The sequence below is a fragment of the Parus major genome, chromosome 1 (genome assembly GCF_001522545.3).
Source record: "Parus major isolate Abel chromosome 1, Parus_major1.1, whole genome shotgun sequence".
Taxonomy (NCBI): domain Eukaryota; kingdom Metazoa; phylum Chordata; class Aves; order Passeriformes; family Paridae; genus Parus; species Parus major.
In genome coordinates this window covers 25,275,024-25,295,703 of record NC_031768.1, presented here as the reverse complement: position 1 = coordinate 25,295,703, position 20,680 = coordinate 25,275,024, and the positions used below count along the sequence as shown (strand labels likewise).

Sequence of the window (20,680 nt, the reverse complement as noted above, 5' to 3'; positions counted from 1 at the left end):
AGGCCTAAGCATTCTACATATCCTCAGAGCAGCAGAGGGAGGGACCAAACCTGACACCCTGAACTGCTTTGTGGAGGCTGTCTGGGATGCCTTCATCCTGATGGAGCCAATGTACTTCGGAGCCTGTAATGGTTCTGAAACTGCAGGAAGTTCTGTTAAATTGTATCACCAAACAAAATAAAATCATGGTCTTTCTATGCACTCAGCCTCTTCTGTAAGAATCTATGAACACTGCTACCAACTCAGATGTCAGAGCACAGTTTTTTAGTTTAGCTTCTTTAAATTGACAACACTTCAAAAGAAAAGAGAAATAGCTCTGGGTACCTCACGCAGCAGAACTGTAAAGAAATGTGCTGCTCATGTGTAGCTTATGAGTTTACTTTGGAAAGAACCTTAGGACTGTGCAGGAGGAACAAAGCTTTCCTGGACTGGTACCAATTTCTGTTAGTTTTGGAACAAGCCCTCACCCCCCAGCTCACGTTCCAGTCTTCTTTAAATTTCTTTTTATTAGCTTGCTTTTTCAGCTGGATACATACACTCTGGAAATCGCAGAATTACAGAAGTGGTAGGGTTGGAAGGGACCTCTGGAGATCATCCAGTCCAACCCTCCTACCAAGGCAGGGTCACCTACAGCAGGTGACACAGGAACGTGTCCAGGTGGGTTTTGAATGTCTCCAGAGAGGGAGTCTCTACAAGCCCCCTGCGCAGCCTGTTCAGTGCTCTGCCAATCTCAATGTAAAGTTCTTCACGTTGAGGTGAAACTTCTTGTGTTTTAGTTTATGGCCACTACTCTTTGTCCTGTCGCTGGGCAATGCCAGAAGGAGCCTGGCACCATCCTCTTGGCACCCACCTTTGAGATATTTATGTGTATTGATGAGACCTCCTCTCACTCTTCTCTCCTCTAGACTAAACAGGCCCAGCTCCTGTAGTCTCTCCTTGCAAGAGAGATGCTCCAGTACCCTTAAATCATGTTTGTGGTGCTCTGCTGGATCTCTCTAGTATGAGAAGTAAGCGTGACTACAAACATATTCAATAACCAAATCAAACACTTGTTCTGTTTTCTTTATATACTTACATTTTATTACAGACTAATATGAAACCATCTCATATTCATACTAGAATTACTGTAATTACTTGTGAGCAAACTTAAACCAGTCTTGAATGTTTATATTTATTGCAAGCAGATTTGTATCTCCTGCTTATATATTCTACATAAGGATTCAAAATATGGCTGAATATAAACAAGCTATATTTGGTTGTCTACAGAAATAAAAGTTAAAAACAGTACTGAAAAGAAACTTTACAGTAATGTATTCACACATTGACTCTTCAAATCAAATAAATGTAGTAGTATAGGATAATCTGAATATTAGATTTGAAGGCTGATTTATTTTCAAATAAATGCACCTAAAATTGTTCAATTAAAAATAAATGTCAGTATTTGGTGCTGATGACTACAGACATCTTTAATGTTTAAAGCACAGATAACTACCCCAGCCCCACAGAGCAACTTTCACAGATTCTACTTTACATTAGATCATGAAAGAACCTCTAAAATGCAAAGTGTACACAGCACAGAATTTATGTCCAAGACAATGCAGACTGAAATCTTGTGAATTTTCGTAAGATAAAAAATTAAAGCTATATAAACTGATTTTTTTATTATTCTGTAAAGTAGAATCATGTATGTTTTCACTTTTGTAATACTTTCACAAATTTCCATTAAAGCTTTTTTAACAGAGACAGTAGCATGAGCATAAGGATCCCACTGGCTTCCAAAAGAAAAGTAGTGCAGCTCCTCAATTAAGCTATTTTTTTCCTCTTATTTTTGCAAGCCAGTTCGGTCAAGACAAACAGGCTAATGCAAGCAAGAAAGTAAACTGTAAGCTTTTACATTAAGTGGCTGAACAAACAATTATTATACATGGTAAAACAAAAAAGATCTTTTGCCACAAGCCACTGCAGGAATATATGAACTTCTGTGGCCAAAAAGCTTGAAATACTTTCTAAGTCTTCACATACATTTGGTTAGCGCTTACCAGTTTCAAGACATTTATAGAAGCAGTTATGGAGACATTAATGCTGTTAAAGCTGCAACAATTTAAACGAGGCAAGTTAGAAGGTTACACAGATTTTTAGACTTTTCCTTTCTTTTTTTTTCTTCATACTTAAAAATCTGTCTCCTCTCAGTGTCCCACCCATTATCAATCATTCAAATGCATTTTGATCTAATTTATATTTTTTCATATTTTTATCTTTTGCAGTAAAACTCCCAAGTTAACACCTGGTGCAGTGGACTAGGTTTACATGGCAATAGTAACAGGGACTGAAGCAAAAACACATCAAGTGAAGCCAAGTTGATGTTTTATGTTCATTTCATTAAGCAGTCTATTTTAACAAACAAACAGCACCGACTTTTAAAGGTAAAAGTATTGCTAAATCAAAGCAGAAACTTCCACTTAAATTCAAGCATTCTTTCTCCTCCAAAAAATGACATGTTGAACTAAAATTTCCTGAAACAGGTGTACAGGTGTTTCAGCCTGAACAATGTTGTCAACAATATCTAAGTGCAGGGCTACATGAAGTTTGCAATGAACTGCTTTGTTAGTAGGCAGAACAGGAATGCAGCATTTTCAAAAACATCAAGCAAAAATTTCCTTATTTAAGGCTAAAAGATGGAACTCACAAAGTAAAAAAGCAGGAGGTTTTATTGAGTAAAAAAGCTAGCAGTTATAATATAGGACTGCAAGTACAGCGCTCTAATCGCTTATACCACAAATCCCAACAAAACATCAATAACTTGGGTGAGACTCAGAGCAACAGACCTGTATTTCTAATTTGACATTCATTAGAATTTTAACATTCAGCCACAACTCCACTCTAAGCTAAATTTAAGTGGCCAAAACTTATAGTTATAAAAAAAGCCTTCAAAACATATACTTAAAAAAAAAATAGAAATGGTGTGTTAACAAATGTATGCGTAAAACAGATTTATAAATAGCTACAGTATGAAAAATATTTCAGTGCAAAGGCAATTTTAAGATTTCTAAAAAATACATTACAAATAATTTGTTAACTACACACAAGAAATTTGTCACTGCTACTGGTATAAAATGTATACCCATATTAATTTCTTAAAAATATATACACCAGTGTTTTATGTAGGGGACGGTTCTAACTGACCAACATTCAAGTCTGTAATGGCAAGTATATGTACACACACCCACACACGTGTATGTATTTCAAAATGCTACTGCTGTAAGAACATTCTTTGAAACTTAAAAGTGCTATATGTTAAATGATAAAAAATCTTTATCTGTGGTGCTCACTGTGAGGCTTTAAAATTCTGTTATCTTTGGTATACTGAAGATTTCATAACTCACTTTACAATTTCTGCTTGACCCAGGGCATTTTAATAATAAATCACTGTTTAATATGAAAACTACTCAGAATACTGTGAGGAACATTTCCTAGTAAGTTGATTTCTCTTTCATTATAAAGTAAAGTAGTAAGTAAACTTATGTTGCCCCTGTTTTTTCTTATTAAATCACAAAAAGGGAAACTTTTCTCTGCCACCCTTGTCCATGTGAAAGACAACTAACAATGTCATGGCCAGGTCTTCCAATAAAAGCTGCAGGTCTGATTCCAAATATTTTGTTTTCACACTGAAATAAATTTTTAGGTAATGTCCTCACAGAGGTGTTGAATGAAGATGGCTATTGACTAGTTGTAACCACTAAGCTGAAATTGACTGAAATTGCGTTACTCCTTCACATATTTTTGCACCCCAAAATAAAACACTGGACTAAAGAAACAACACAAGGATGCAGCTAATAGTTGAATTACTGCAAGGTAATGTTCATGTAGCAGAGAAAACAGAAGTGCAAGTTGGCTGTCATTCTTAAGGGAATTCAAACAGAATCCTTGCAAACTAGTTTCTATATCCCAACTGTGGTTCAACTGTTAGTCAACAGTTGTGTTGCCTCGTGGGGTGCTTGCAAAAGCTAACAGTTGTGTGCTTTGTAATACATCTACCAAGCCCATTAGCCAGCATCTAACCATACATGCACACACACAAAAAAAATCAAAATTAAGAGGATGAATCAAGACAGTAAAAGATGCTCATCCAGAAAAACAGCTTTTCTTCTTTTAAGGAAAAAAAAACCCAAAAAATTGTGTCAAAAAAACTTAGTATATAATACTTTCTGCTGTATATATTTTACAATCATAGGGATATGAAGTGAGAACACCAGGCAATGTGCATCTTTGACAAATTCAAAGATGTTTTAGGCAAAATGCTTACATTCATTTTAAAGTAGATACCAACATTGGTGATATTGACCTATTTAACAGCCAACTTGACTTCATATTGTGTGTGCATACTCTACACAAGGATTGTTTTGCCTATCTTGCTACAGGGGAAAACTAACCAAAACCATACATAGCCCTGATTTGGCCACTTACAAGGAAGTGAACATTAGAGAGTGTTTCTTGAAAGCAGATTTGCACAGAGGAAACACCAGTTTGTTCTACAGAAAGAGCAAAGAAAGAAAAAAGGACAGAGGAAGATCAGAAACAGCATTTGTTAAATATGCTTTAGGAGAATTTCATTTGAGATAACTGAGACAATTGCTCCTGGCTGAAAATTAAAACTGTTCATCTTAAAATGTAGGTCACTGACTGAAATTATGCACTTCAAGTAACAAAGAAAATCACTAAAGATGACAGAAGTAGTAAATACACAGAAGTCTTGACATAGGATGAAAATAATTTTTAGTGCTACCATTCTCACAGTACCAGACTGTGCAGATTGTTCATTGCTCCAGTAGTTCAAAACATAAAAAGAGGCCTATTGGCCTGGAAGGGTTCATACTTCTAGCTCTTGATCCTGTTTGTCTCAACACTACCTCGGACAGCGAAAGCCACATATAGTTTAATATGTTTCTGTGACATGTCTGTTTCCTGAAAAAATAAATAAACAAAACCACAGTTTTTAAAGGCTTGACTTGGTGTTCTTTCATATGGACGTTTCCAAACCTGACCCACTGTAGTGGTAGCCTGCACTGGAACGGCAATGCTTATTTGAGTAGCCAAAGACAGATGGAAGTACTGAATAATCAATGCCTCTCCACTGCGTAAACATCACTTTTTTAGAATGAGAATTAGACCTTCTTGCTGGAGAATTGCTGCAGTCACTGCTCCTGTATCTTGGGCTTTTCAGACAGGCAAGAGGTGTAAATTCTGAGATGTGCTCCCGACAGTGCCTCGATGCATTCTGTTAAAGGGAAAAAAAAGAAAAAAATACAGAGTAAATAGACAATCTTGGAACCAAGGGTATATAATTGTTTTCTTTCATAGAACCACTGTCCCCTTGGTGTAATAATACCTTTCCCTAGATCACCACTCTGGCTACTTGTTTCATATGAATGTAGAATTCCTTGTGTTGCTTTGCAATCAACCAGTTTCAACATGATTAGTTTTATATTAAAACCTACAGAACGAGCCATGATTTTACACTTAACTTCTAAACCAAATAATCAGCTCCTCAGAGAAGAGAAGACACAGAGGCCAGCCTTCAAATGGAAGTGTTTTAAATCACGGTTATGTTTCATTTTGGAATTTCTGCCTAAACTTATATAGAATTTTAAGACAGGACAGATTCAAGTACTTTGCCCTGTACTTCCAAAGAGAGGAAATTCTTTACAGTCAGTTTGTGCTAACAGATGAAGGTTCCAATACTATCTTGGTCTAATTACCCATTAAAATTTATCCTTCTCACATAATCACTCTGGCAGAATTGCCACTTCCACTCAGGAAATGCTCAGGACTACAGAACACCACAGCTGCATGACACAAGAGTCTGGACATGTGCACAAACCAAAAACTAGCACAGCCCTTTCCCCAATAAGTTTATAAAATTCCTTTCACTAAATGCAGATACAATTTACAGGTATAGAGGTCTGGAGGTTTTGTGATGGTATTTAATATATAAATGCATTATAAACACGGTTCAAAGCAATGTTATTAATCTCTCCATGAATGCTATACAAATTAGTTAATCCTCTATTCTTAATCATCACCTTCTTCCCTGTTAATCAGAACACACTAGCAAAAGGACAAAATCACAAAGTAAATATTAATAATGTAGCTTAAAGAACTTTGGCTGCAATGTAACATGACACTAATGCCAATCATAAGCTTGAAATACTACTCTTGCATAACCTAGAGCAATCTGAAAGCTCTCTTAAAAAGAAACTCTTGGAAAGGTCACAAAACTATACTAAACTGTTCACCACAGTGAGGCCTGGGTTCTTTCAAACACATATAGACCAAATAGCAACATTATTACATAAAAATCAGGTAACAGATTAGCAGATTTGCTTTGGAAATGTAAGAGGGAATAGTCATGCTGTCTGGTAGCTAATTTTCCTATTCTTTTAGCTACAAAGTGAAGCATTTTAGTTACCATAGATAGTTCTAAAAATAAAATGTTTTTTTCCACACATGGCTTTGAGACAAGAGCCTTTACCAAGCCTGCAGCAAATCAAGGAAGTTGGTGTTTTCTCCTACTACTTTGTGTAACAGTCATTAAAAGGAAATTGGCTACTTTAGCTATCCTTCAGCTACTTTAAAGTCCTACAGCACACAGAACACATGACATTTGTCCTTTCCACATACTGCAAACTTTGCACGTTCACTTAGTTCTTCATGTGCTACTTTTGGAGTCAGGAGAGCATGAAGGGACTGGAACAGCCACAGCATCCATGTGGGAATCATGAGAGTCAAGAGTGTACCTCCTTAGTCGTTTGTGTAGTCAGTGGCATAGCAAGGAGAGGATGTAAAGCAGAGAACTTCATTCTGCTGGCCTTAAGTTTGGGGAATTTAGTTCACTGCTTATGCTGCTGTCCCAGATATTCAACTGATCTATCACACTTCTCTCTTGATCTGAGGCAGTGAGACAGCAACGCCCTGGTCTGTACAGAACTGTGTCAGATGCACAGCCCCAGCCTTCTGACCCAAGGTCCTATTCACAAATAACTCGCTGTGATTACCTTCACATGTTACCATCTGCATTTGGTCTATATACGTATTCAAGAACGTGAAATATGATGGATAAACTGCTCGTGGATAAGAATTACCTCTGACTATGTGTTCTACACTGTGGTGTAAGGTGAGAACACACTGCAATAATGACTGCAGCTCTTATAGAAGAAATGTCACACAACACCTATACATAATACAATGTATTTATAAGATATGAATATGGGTACATCTATTTATTGGTTCGCTTTACATGATTGAGTTTCTGAGACAAAAAGATCTTACCTGTAGCATGGAACATCTCTTGCAAAAACTAGGCTCTCCAAGTAAAACAATGATTTTGTATCAATACTGATAAAGTACATCAAAAACTCTGGAGGAAACAGTTGATTTTTAAATAGCACCAATAGAAATTAATCCAAATTGGCAACACGTACAGTACTGTTACCTAGCTTTGATCTAATTATGGCTCGGAAGGTGAAAGATTTCCTTCAAGAAGTGGCCCATCGCAGTTCGTCAGTGCATTTTGGGCTGTTTTATGTCTCATACTCTTCTGCAAGGATGAGGAAAAACAGTGAGACTCTTGCTGAATACAAGAAATGTGAATGAATTGTACCATTTGGTAACTGTTATAGCAAAGCCCTGTAAAAGTGATGGATTTTTGGACAGATTTAAAAAGGAAAGGTTATCCAGGTGTAAAACAAGGTTTCTATTTCTGGATCCTTAGATTAATCATTTGAGGGTGTTTTTAATTCCATTTCAAACTCTGTTAGAAAATTACTCTGAAAAGCACTAAACTGACTAAGTACTGTGGAATGTGTGTCCTGCCCCTCTAATAATAACTTGCACTGAATGGGAGAGGTGCCTGTGATACAACGAGGCCAAATTGATCCTACATTAAGGAGGGGACATCCTGCCTCACTACTCCCCAGAACTCCGGCATACTGAAGGGAGTGCCCCACACAGAGGTGATGGAGCGGCGCTAATAAAGGCTGGCTTACAGCTCACTCATTACACTATGGGCAGAGAGGGCCGGGAGTTGCCAAGGAAACTTCTTCCACAGCATTCAAATATTGCAACAGCAAGATCCATTGCTTTGTTTCTACAGAGGAGGAGCCTGACACGTGACAAAGGCAGCAGTTTCCTGGTGAACACTTTTCTAGCACCCAGTGCAGTTGTTCAACAGCAGCTAAACCCATTGAGGAACAGAAGAATGATGAAAACCCAGAGAAGCTTCCCCAGGCAAAAGACCACTTTGGGTTTCCCCAGGTGCAGAAAAGGGTAAAGATCTTATAACATGGTTGATGGCCCAAGCTTGTGACTGAGTGAAAGCGAAGTTAAAAAATCATCAGTCAAAAACAAAGACAAAAAGAAAAATATTTTGTAAAAAGGGATGAAAGCACAGAAGTCATTTGCAGCTCAGAAATTAAACACTTGGTATTTCAGCTACCAAATACTTGGAATTGCTGAAGCACTGTCAATCAAAGTGAAAATTATAAAAATGGAAATAGGATTTAATTTACATTTTCCCTACAGAGCGGCTGAAATTCTGCTACTAATGAAAGAATAAAGTAAAAGAAAATATAATCAATGTAGATTGGATATATATATAAAAAAATACTCTACTGCTTTTTAAAAGTTCAAGCTGAAACCTCGCAGCTGCACCAGTTAAAGCACAAAATTCAGTTTGTGTCATTGAGCCAGAGTTGCAGAGACTACAAGAAATAAGCAGATTTTGATCAAAATTACCAAAAGGCAACAGATTCCTCCAAAGCTTTTGCAGAAGTAATGTTTTAGCCCAAGAAAGACAACAGTTCATATGTGTGTATATATATATCAATATACATGCACACGCACATATATATACTTGTATGTACATATATGTATGTGTATACACATACACATGTATATATATATATAAATCACAGAAAAGCTCTCTGAAAAAAACCCAGAGCTATATTTATTAACATCTGAATGTTAATGATGGTAAACAATCGCTCATCACACATTGGAATGACTCTGAACTGAAAAATTTAGAAGTATAAGAACTGCTTCAAAGGCTTTATGCATTCTTCTTGCCTGAGTAGAGCTAATTTAGTAACCTGGGAAATGGTCACTAGTCTTATGTTAATCTTTTCAACTGTTCCCAAAGCCCTTTTATTATAAAGAAAACAATATCACTTTTAGGAATGCAGTAAATTTAAAAATAATTACTTATAAGCTCAGTTCAAATCAAGCGTAAGGCACTTAAGAGACAATTTTAGTCAGAATTATCGATAGTGAAAAAAATGTATTTTCCCTCTGATTTATGTAAATGCAGTATTTTATTTTATTGTCTATATCTTTTTGAGGGGGAAAGAAGGAAGAAATACATTTTTTATCTTAACCATTTAAGAAAGAAAGATATAAAATCTGCAGTGAAAACCAACAGTCTCTGAATATTAAGTAAAAACCAGTTTTCTTGCAGACTGTAGGGGAAACAAGATTTACTAGCATTTCTTCTACTTTTATATTAAATAATGTCATAAACTTTCAGGTCTTGAGCTGTTTTCTTTCTAGAAAGAACATGGAATTTCATAAAAGGGAACATAAGGAAAGCTCAAAATGCATGCTTGAAAAAGAAAAAAAGTTGCATTTTCTAGCAGCAGAGAAGATACATTAATATATTCCAAAGACTGCTTAAGTGGCTTCCAGTACCACATTTTCTGTATTATGCTAGCAACATCAGCCTAATCAGAATTATCACTTGTTGGTGTGGCCACCATCCTAATCATTCAGGTGCGCTGGAAACACAACATGCATTCATCTACATACAGACCAATGATTAAAATGGGGACATAAGAGTCATAGATTCCTGAGTCAGAAACAATGTGTAAAATGCAGCAAGAACAGTGGCAAAAATTGATAGTGACAGTGAGGGACTGTGACAACAAATACAATCTTTGAGATACACAGAAGGAAAAAACTACACTAAAAATATTCCTCAATATATAGTTGACATTAATCACAAATGGAGATAATGACTATGGTAAGAACTTCTGATGATAAACTTTATAAAGTCCTTTGAATGAAATGGCCAAGCATGCAGAAAGGCAGAAAAAAGTCACCTTTTGTTCCATTAGAAACTTAGACTGCTTGAAGTCTGAGAAAGCATAAAGATGGTGGACTGCTCAACAGAAAGGCACTGATGTTTAGTCTGATTTCCCCAGAAGATTGTAGGAAGCAACCGAACACATCATTTATGTTTAAAGCAAGGTAGCAGTTATTTAGACAAAGCAGATTGGAAGACAGGCAGAAGCAAAGAGAGGGAAGAAGAAACACAAGCAATATAACTGGTTAAAAGTCACAGATCTTCGATTAAATATCAAAAAAAAATAATATTGCCAGTGTAGAGCCCACAGTCTGCTTTACTATTGATTCATTTTCCGTACTAATACACAATGTCTGTAAGAAATGCTACAAAATCTTTGTTAGGGCTTTTTATTTACTAGCTTGTTTCTTTACCTTAACCCTTGCTCATTCTCTCTCTTTAGACTTTTAAATTAACTATTCAGAATCTATACTGAGGTCAACTCCTTCCACTAGTAGCACATACAGCAAAGAGACATCTGAAATCTCCAAATGAAAAAACATTAAATACTAATCTGCCTAGGAATGCTTTCCTGCTATTCTTTATTCTTTCCTGAAGTGAGGCATTATTACACCTGTACATTTTAGGAATACGAAACCGTGACAGAGGGTTTTACGTTTGACACACGGATATTTTTTTTCCTTGGTAGCAGTGTTCTTTATTCCTTTCCTCTTAATGCAAAATACTTTAAACATCAAAATGCTACCTAATCCCATCTGTTGTTGGTAACTCATTCTTTGAACCTACTGGTGGCAGCTGATGGGCTGAAAAGGGCAAGGGCAGTAACATTAAGATTAAAGTTCAGCACTTCTACTGTCTTTCATGTTCTAACATAGATAATAAATAAAAGTTTACTGGGGTTAAAATACTAGAAACATTTCCTATTCATGTCCCGACCATAGTACCATAGTTCCCCCATAGAACCGGGCTTCCTCATCAGCCTTAGAAGAACTTGCATGTATTTACACAGTCATTTCTCCTTTTGGGCTGATCAGATGAAAGGAGAGAATAGATACTAAAATCCTCTTCCCATTGGCACAGCAAGGCACATTTTTGTACAAATAATGGATCAGAACAGGCAAAACGTAAGTGGAAATACAAGAGGAAAAAAATATTAATAGGATATGAGTAAGTTTTAATGCATATGTTTTTGTAACAGGTATCAGTATGTTATCAGATGTAAGTGCCTCTTAGCTACCCTTATGGAAATCCCCTTGCCCTTCTCCTCAAATCAAAAATCATGTTGAGCCATGTAGCTGTCTCCTACCGTCCTCATCAGCTGATTTCCCTTTGGTTGCTAGTATGGAGGCACAAGTGTTGCCCCAGGATGCAGGTTAACACCACCATGTAAATAACAGGCAGCTTCTTTCACCATATTGCTCAGACACCAGAGATGGGGAACCTCTGCTCTGATCTGATCTCTGACCTTGGCCTAGGTGATTAGACACTTTAATACCTAACTTAGGGTAAAAACCCTAACTTCACAATGTAAAAGATTATTTACCTGGATTCTTTCTGTTGCTGTAGGCCACAACTGCCTGCAAAAGACCTTCTTCAGAACATCTGGAAGAAGGCTGACAGTTATGAGCAGAATTATACCCAGCCACGCAGGACCACTGGACAGCATTTGCATGAACACATAATACATCCTCTGATAATTGAGAAAAGGCCTGTGAGGAAAAAAGATAAAATAATTATTAAACTTTAATACACAAAAGAAAGGCTGACAGTATTAAATACAAGAATTATACCAGTGATAAAATACTTCAGGTTCAGTTTTCCAGTTAGTGGGAATTCATCCATCCCAGTCTTCTCAAAGAGAGAGCTAACCATGCACCATCTGGAGATAACTACCTTCCTTTTGTCCTTCAGACTGCAGAAAATATCATTCTGTCCCCTCCCTGCCATAGTGTCTCTCCCTTGCAAAGATACATTAAGTTAATTCTTAACGTGTTTATGTTCTTCCATGTATCTTGCTCCAGCTATTTTCCACCTTTCTTCTTAGTGTCCCACCCACCATTCCCCTGGTCTTTGCTAAGGCACACTGCTTTGCATGTATCCTCAGAGTAAGGCTTGTTAACCACACTTATTTTCATACCTCTCAGGCTCCCCATAGCATCTCTAATGCTTTCTTGTTATGCTCCCCATCCTGTTCACCACACAGTTATCTAACCACACTATTAATACCTTCTCTTCCCTATCTCCCTGTATCCCATGCAGTTGCATGATCATTAAAATGCCATCACTGTATGGCACTGGGAGCCAGAGGCCATAATCACTGAGAGCAAAGATCAAGGGAGTTTGCTATAACACTGCACTGCAAAACCAGTAGGGCAATTTCCTGGCAGTTTTCAAAATTTGATAGTATTTGCATACTAAAAAGGTAACTAAGACAAAATACACTTTTATATACACACAGTCATTTCTCTAATGCACAGCAAGGCTGGTTGGAAAACATTATCTGGGAAAATGTCACTTCTGCAAACTGATGCTGAAGAAACTGAGATTTGACCTTACTAGAAAAAAGAAGAGTCAGCTAAATATCCAAGGACTTAAGAGGTAGCTACTCATTTGCAAAAGACAAGCTAAATACAAATCCTTTCTCTAAATTAAATGGCATCTTAAACATCAAGCAATAGTAAGCCCCCTCCTTCTCTGTCCCTCAAAATACCCTGTATACAAAGCAGAATGACTCCAACAGTAGTTAAAAAGATGGCCTTGTAACTGGGAGCTCTACAAGTGCAAAACAAAATTTCCAGCTCCTGATGGTAATCAGGCACACCAATGAACTTAATTTGTTCCGACTTGATTTCCTTTCCAAAAATGTCAGTTTCAAGTACACAGAACTTTTAATAACAAAACCCCCCAACACTTTAAATTAGCTATGCACAAGAGTTATACTAATTCCTATAAAGCTTCTTACCAACATGAATAAGTAGATGATCAGACACATACAGTAACTCCCCTTTGCTAAGTAAGGAGGCAAAACAATGAGCTCAAACACAGGACTCTTAGACATCCACATCACTTCAATTTTGAGTTCTGCTCCCTGTCTCTAGTTTTGACTGCTACAGCTAACTTCCAAGACAAGCCCAGCAGGTAGGTGGGTAATCACCAAGTGCACAAATATACCTGTTCTGTGACATATTGATTCAGAAAGGCAACATTGGCTCCTTGAACCTGCCCTTGGGCTGCTTTTGACTGACACTACTGAGATAAACTCAGTGGTAGTCTGGGGTCTGATATTCTCCTTGTACTCTTCTTTAAGACTATTTTAGCAGACATTCATTGATAGAAGAGCTGAACACTCTCCATTTAGCAATTATGATGTGTTTAAAATAGAGTTCTGCATTGTATAAAGGCTAAATTTAATTCTGTGACAAAAAGGTGAAATACAACTTTATGTTTCTGAAACAACTTTTGCAATGTAATTAATAATAAAGTTCATACCAAATAATTCCTCCCCAGAGCAGAGAAAAGACAATGTAGAATACCAGTGATCCCCAGATCACAAAGTGATTAATCCATGTCCAATAGTGTGTATCTAGTGCAAGCTGGAAAAAAAAAATTATATGATGTTATTACTAACTAGACACAACAAGAATTCCCAGCAGGAGATAAAACAGAATTATATCTTTTGAAAATAGGTAAGAATTCTACATAGAATTAGTTAAAAACATCTTTCAAGTTTGAGCACAGTTAAAAGGCACAGATAGCAAACTCTCTATTTAAAGTAATAAAACAATGCATGGTGATAAAAAGAAACCAATATAAGTAACAATTGAAAAACAAGTTTTAAGAAAGTTTCAGCAGATAAAATATAGCACACCTTACCTTAAATGTAACCGTGAACACAAGCACAGTAAACACCACTGTTCCAAAGGTCCAAGTTCCAAACACCTATAAAAAATGGTCCAAAGCAGTTATAGGCAATATTGTCCACTAGGTTGTGAATTGTTCAGAATAAGTATCTTAAAGATTAGTATTACTTTGTATCATGAACTGACACTTGAGCAAAAACTGAATTTTTACATGATCTATCCAGTGCAAAGTGCTCTGGTTTCTTGGTCTGTATGTACATCCCTCACATTTCAGACAGACAGAAAAAGACCACAACCAATGCTCTGAACGTGAAGTTCACACATATATTTCCTAACAGAAATCAAGGGTAGCACAACTAAAAAATCATTGAGATTGGAAAATGAGCTGTAGTCATATCATCAATCTTCTTGGATGTCATCTTTTTTCTGATTTCCCTTCTCTGATGGATGTCCTTGGCATCCAACAATTTCTTGGAGGTTCAACAGCATGTTATACAGATAAGCATAAGAATGTTATAACCATACAAGTTCACAAACGTCCACATATGTTTTAAGATAAAACACTTTTAACTTGTGTTTGATTTTCTTTCGACTTGCACACTGACATAAAAACACCTCTGCTTTTCAAGTGGGCAGAAATGACCATCAATGCTGATTCAGGGAAGAACTAGTGGTGAATATTGTCACAGAGGATTTCTTGGACTTCAGCAGCTATCAGATGACCAGGTTCAGGATCCAGAGAAATACTGGGAAAGTAAGCAACAGTTAGGACACTGGATTTTAGAAGAGACTGTGTTTGATTCAGGATATTGCACCCACGAAAGAGAGGTGTCCAAGAGATCCGAATTACTTTGAAACATAACTGTTGAGATCTCATGAACTCCCTTCTGCAGTTACAACTTCAGGAATGAGACAACTTCCATGCAGGCTTGGAATTTCAGCAGAAGATCCAGCTGCCAAAGGATGTTACTGCATGGACAAAAAGGCAAAATGGAAGCATTCAAGAGATGACCATGTGGGCAGACAGCAAACAGCATAAAAGCAAAGGAACAAATCAGACAAAACTCAGCTCTAACTAGGATTACTAGGGGGACAAAAAGGATATTTACAGACATCCTTTCCTCAAAGGAAGAATGCAAGTCTGCTGATGGAGTGGGATAAGACAACCCAGTGGAAGGTTTCAAAGAAAATGCTGAATTACTCAATACTCTGGATATTAGTCTTCACAAGCAAAACCTGCTCCTTGCAGTAAGCAGCAAAGATTGGGAAAGAAAGGAGCAGGCAACAGTGCGGGACCAACAAGGATGATTTTTTTTTGAGGAGGAAAAGCAGTGGATGCAATATATTTTGAATTTAGCAAAGCATTTGACACTTGGACAATAAGGAAGCAGGGGCTGGCTAAATGGACTACTAGGACAGTTGAAAACTGTTTGAACCACTCGACTCAAAAATCCTTGATGGATGGTTGGCTTCTGGTAATCAGTCAATCACACTAGAACAGCAACTGGTCTGGAAATTGTGGAATATCCCTGTCAGTAGCTGGATGGTGACAGAATATCATGAGCAAACTACCAGGTGGTATAAAAATAGAGAACAGCTGAAATAATGAATGACAGTTTCAATCCAGAGGGACCTTTGCTGCTTTGAGAAGCAGGCTAACAGATACCTTATGGAATTAAATAAGGAGAAGTGCAAAGATTTACACCTACGATGGAGTAGTGACTGACTGTGCAATGGCCCTGCTGAAAAGGAAGTTGCAGTGGGGTTTTAAGGACTCCAGACTGAATACAAGCCTATATTGTGCTCTCCATATACTCCATAAGGTAAACTGCACAGCAACTGGGAGGAACATGGCCACTGAACAAAGATATTTATTCCCCTGTTGACTCCTACTACGGTGAGGTTGAACCTGGAACACTGTGCTTGGTTTTGGGCCCCTCAGTTCATGAGTGATGTGAAAAAAATAGGAAATGATCAGTGACAGGCAACCACGGTGTTTAGCAGCCTGTAACTCTCCTGCAAAGAGGGGTGGAGGAACTTAGTCTGGTGAAGAGAAGGTTAAGAAACTGCCTACAAATACCTGAAGAAGTACAAAGATGAAGAACTGGAACAAATCCCTCTTCAAAAAGAATATTCTGCTTAGGTATTGTGAGAAATTTTTCCATCATGAAGACAGAAAAACATTGGAATAGGTTGTCCTGGAAGGTTATGGAATCTGCAAGTTCAGAGATACTGAAAACCTGAAGACTACACAAAGCCTTCAGCAAATTGATTTTAATTAGCCCTGCACAGTGAGTTGAACTGGATCATGTCTAATATATACTTTTCTGTATGAGCTCACCCAACATTACATGACAGGTGGGAAGTTGATCATACAGATATGCCGCTGTGCAAAATAATGAAGACCACAGCCAGCACAGGACATAAATCAGTAGAAAGCTAGTCTAAGATAATGCAATCAACTGGGAATGGAAAAAAAAAAAGAAAATAAACAAATGACTGGCCAAAAGCTTAATTATTCTTAGTAATCATTTCACTATTTTAAGACTGCTTACTGTGTGACTGAGTCTATTGAACACTAGATAAAATTCAGAAAACCTTCAGCATTTTGATCTTTTACTTTGATATGTAATAGGCTCACGTCATCATTGTATTTTCTGTGCCATATAAAAACCTATGCAGTTAACACTGGAAAGGAATCTGGATCAACAATGTCCAATCATGTTGTTTACCAACTTTCTTCTTGCAGTTAAATTTTACAATGTTCTTGTGTCATATGTAGCATCTGTTACAGAACCTCCTGTCAGTCTAAGTTTCTGCTGAACAGATTTGTCCATATTTGCAATTAAAGCTGCTAGATGAAATAAAGAATTCAAAACAACCTTCCCCTGTCTGTTTGCTAGGCTGGATAGAAAGCTTTCATCTGCAACCAATCTTCTTATCCACACATCTTACTGACTCAGAAAGTGAGGCCCCAGCACAGGGACAAAAGCTGCTACTTTGGTGCAGAGAAAGGTAAGTGAAGTAATATGGGAAGGTGTGAGTTACAAAAATTCACAATGTCTTCTTAGCACTGAATGTCTCAAGATACATGATTCATGCCTTCGGGAAATGAATCATTCTTTTGTAAGTCTGTTAACATCTAGTTTATTCACGAGTATTTTTCTATGTTCTCCTTCCAGCCTATCCAAAACTTCCTCCTCCTGTGACTGTATTTGTTCATCTTCCATGTTCCAATTCAGCATTCTGCTCACCTATCTTCCTGCCTGTTCTTTTGTATTTCTCATTCAGTTATTCCTTTTAACTTAGTCTCCCTCAATCCAGCTTAATTGCATTTAATGTACTCTGTATCAAATGATAAAATAAAGAAAATTACCCAGGAAATACATTTTATTATATGGGTAAACTAATACGATGTTTGCAATCTCCTATGACTTGTACAGTGCCTCTCCTTCTTCTTACTTTTCTTCTGTAGTTGGTTTCTAACTGTATATGTTTTTGCAACACCAACCACGATGTCCTATCCATAATGGAACACCACACAAAGCAAAATATCACAAAAGCCAAGTACCACAAATTAATAACAATAAGAGATAAATCTTTGCCATCTTAGTTTTGCTTACCAGAAAATGACCAAGGGAGGCATTTATAAAGTAGATCTCAGCAATCAGAAGTACACTTTTCTGTTATTCTAGTAATATCACACTACAGGAAGCAAATAGTTTCAAACTAATTTCAAAACACTGAGAAACATTTTGGGGGGAACTGTGTTTGGAAGCAAGCTTAATGGTATGTTCATTTTAGTCTGACAGGCACAATTGTATGGGAAAGATATTGTCTTTGTTCATTTTTTACTAGTTTTGCGATTATAATGATTAGGTCATTTGTGGGGAAAGGAAAAAATAATTTTTGCTTCAGTACCCATTTTAAGAATCTGGAACCTGACTTATAGCATTACGTATCGCTTACGGCATTAGTGTTACTGTCAGCTTTTTTATGTTCTTTACTGCTTTCTATTTTTCTCCTTGTTCAATAATAACGTTTTGTTGCAGTAGCAAACCTTTCAAACCTTCAAATTCTTCACTAACTTTTTCCAGATGTAAGCAAAATTTTAAAACTGGGAAATGACTATCAACCCCTATTAGCATTGACATGTGTATAAACTCACATAAGTGTCTCTGGCTATTCCTGAACACTTGAAATTTTCAAGCCTTTAAATCTAAAATTGCAACTCAATATCTCTCAAATTTTATACATAAACACAGGCACACATTCTCAATAAAGACAAATTTTCTAACGCAGACACTCAAGACTCAGAATGTCTCCTCAAGCAACACATGATCTTCAAGTATTAACATGGGTATCTGGTTGTAGACTTCAACATCTGAAATTTGAGATTTAGGCATTAATCTGTCTTTAGAGCCTTAGAATTAGACTGAATGCATGTAATGGAAGACAATTAGAATTTCATAAAGGAACCAAGTCAGAATATTCGCAATACAAACTGTTTACAAAATTGGTACAGGTATAACAACTCAAATTTTCAGCAGCCTAAATATATGGTGATGAAGAATTTTGGACATCTAACAGAGAGAATAATGGTATCAAAAAAGCTATAGTACAGTATGTGTTGTTCTGTCTAGTGGAAGCTTATTCTGTCCTTAGAAAAAAACGCTTTTTAACAAGTGTTCTCTCTCACACTTGAAGTTCATTTCCCTGACAGATGTCACAAAGGTGGTTTTCAATGATATCTGAACATTTGTAGCAAATGTGCATGTTGCATGCAGGCAAGAAAACCATGTAGAGTTTATTTTCTTTCTCACTTTGAGGACATTTTCTAAACCCATTAAAGTACATTATAGCATAAACTGCAAAAAAATTTCTATAGCAGAGAGTCAGCAACAAAATGTAGGTTACAGAAAAGCATACAACAGAATAACAAAATGCAAAGAAGCAAAAAGCTTTTTTTAAAGTTCATGGTTCTATACCACACCTCATATACCTCAATATAATTTGTATAAAGTTCTTTTTATTTTAAATACTTATAGAGTAGCTATAAAGAACATTTCTAACTCTAGGCTTAAATGATATTGTACTGCTCTTTAACAGTTTAATTTAAGAAAGATGAAATGGATATCATGACAAATCCACAATAGTCTTACCATGTGAGTGCTGGTTGTCATTAGCTGAGGATAGGAAGAGAAGCAAGTAGCAAAAAGAAAAAAAGCACACAAATAAAATAGACCAAAATATCAATGGATAAAATAAATAAAATGCAAAAGTTCATAAAATTTGCATTCATGTGACTGCAAAGCAAGTAGAGATAGATTATTTTAAGCTGCTATATGTCAAAAATAATTAAACTATTAAAAAGCTCTTATATATTTAAAATCTTTTATGATCATAACTACTCTACTGAGAGCATTTTGATATGTTAAACACATTCATCAGACGCATGTTAAGTATGAAACTGAAAAGTTACTGTATACATTAAGAAGACATGGAATTGATGTCATATATTTCTCCTAATTAGTATTCAATCTTATGTCTCTGCTTACTAATACACAGTATGTTTCATTGCATTGCTCAGATTTTTTAAACAGATAACCCATCTATCTCACTGTAACTCATAAAAAAGTTCTCATCTTGCATCAAATATTAAAGAAAACAATTAAAATTATGTTCATTTCACAACTGGCATTAAAACAAATTACCACTGACTGATGAAATCCAACACTAACCTGTCCATTGCTGGTCACAACTGTGTTGTCTAACAATAAATAGGCACCAAAGAAAAATACCACAGCATCAAACACTCCTAGGAATGTCCAATAAATAAACGCACGCCAGCGCAGCAAAGCATTCTTGGCAACATCTCTGTGTGAAACAAGAAACATATGTTCATTATCAACAGGTTTGAAAATCCCAGATAACTGAGATCATTCATACTGTTTCTTGAAAACCACTACATTTCCACATTACAACTGTCCACCACTGCAAATCTAACTCCTACCTCAACATGTCCTCTTTATTTTTATTTAATTGTTACTAAACCCTTTTTACTGATCCCTGTAATTCTGCTTATTTCAACAATGGCAAACTCTATGCTGTACCCGTTTACTTTTCAATCTCTACAGAAGGTATCTCTTTTCCAGTGCTTGCTGCGCATGTCATGATCCACTGCAGATATTAAATGGAAACACTAGAGGTCTCTGGAGACTTTGCTTTATTTCCCCTAGGATACTTATATACAGACTATTGCAACAAAATAAAACATTAATTTTATGTGGAATGTAAAACGAGGGGTTTGCAGTTGACTTGAAGCTTCAGGTCAAATAGAGTTGCTTGAATGTTTTTCCACAAAAACATACAGGAATTTGTAAACTACAGAACACTTCATTAGCATGTATTTTCTTACTACAAAAAAATTGTTAAATGTTACAACTACAGTTTTTGTCCACATAATGGGTATGCATCAACTTGGCATACAGTATAGAATGCAGCAGAGTCAATCAGGACACAGTTAAATGAAAACCCTGAGTAACAGACACATTTACTACCAACCAGTACTTCTATCATATGAACTTTAAAGACTGTCTGATGACCACATGTAGTAATTTCTCCCCAGAGATTAACAATATAGAGTGCAAACCCATATTTGGACATGAATAGCCTCATTTGGCCCAGA

At 36.5% G+C, this 20,680-nt stretch overlaps 1 protein-coding gene across 7 annotated transcripts in view; it reads right to left on the bottom strand.

Moving 5' to 3' along the window:
• Positions 1–1,052: 1,052 nt before the first annotated feature.
• ATP11A (ATPase phospholipid transporting 11A) overlaps positions 1,053–20,680 on the bottom strand; it is a 115,542-nt gene continuing 95,914 nt past the window's right edge. For 2 of the 7 annotated variants that reach the window (XM_015638093.2, XM_015638057.3), the window contains exons 25-30: positions 19,734–19,869; positions 19,155–19,178; positions 14,006–14,071; positions 13,622–13,725; positions 11,676–11,841; positions 1,053–5,275 (exon numbers count right to left, since the gene is read on the bottom strand). In XM_015638093.2, the coding sequence (XP_015493579.1) occupies positions 5,018–5,275; positions 11,676–11,841; positions 13,622–13,725; positions 14,006–14,071; positions 19,155–19,178; positions 19,734–19,869 (754 nt within the window). In that variant the 3' untranslated portion in view covers positions 1,053–5,017. Of the gene's footprint in view, positions 5,276–7,478; positions 7,595–10,148; positions 10,238–11,675; positions 11,842–13,621; positions 13,726–14,005; positions 14,072–19,154; positions 19,179–19,733; positions 19,870–20,680 lie in introns of all 7 variants that reach the window. The other 5 variants (XM_015638084.3, XM_015638067.3, XM_015638075.3 and 2 more) reach the window with 5 other exon arrangements.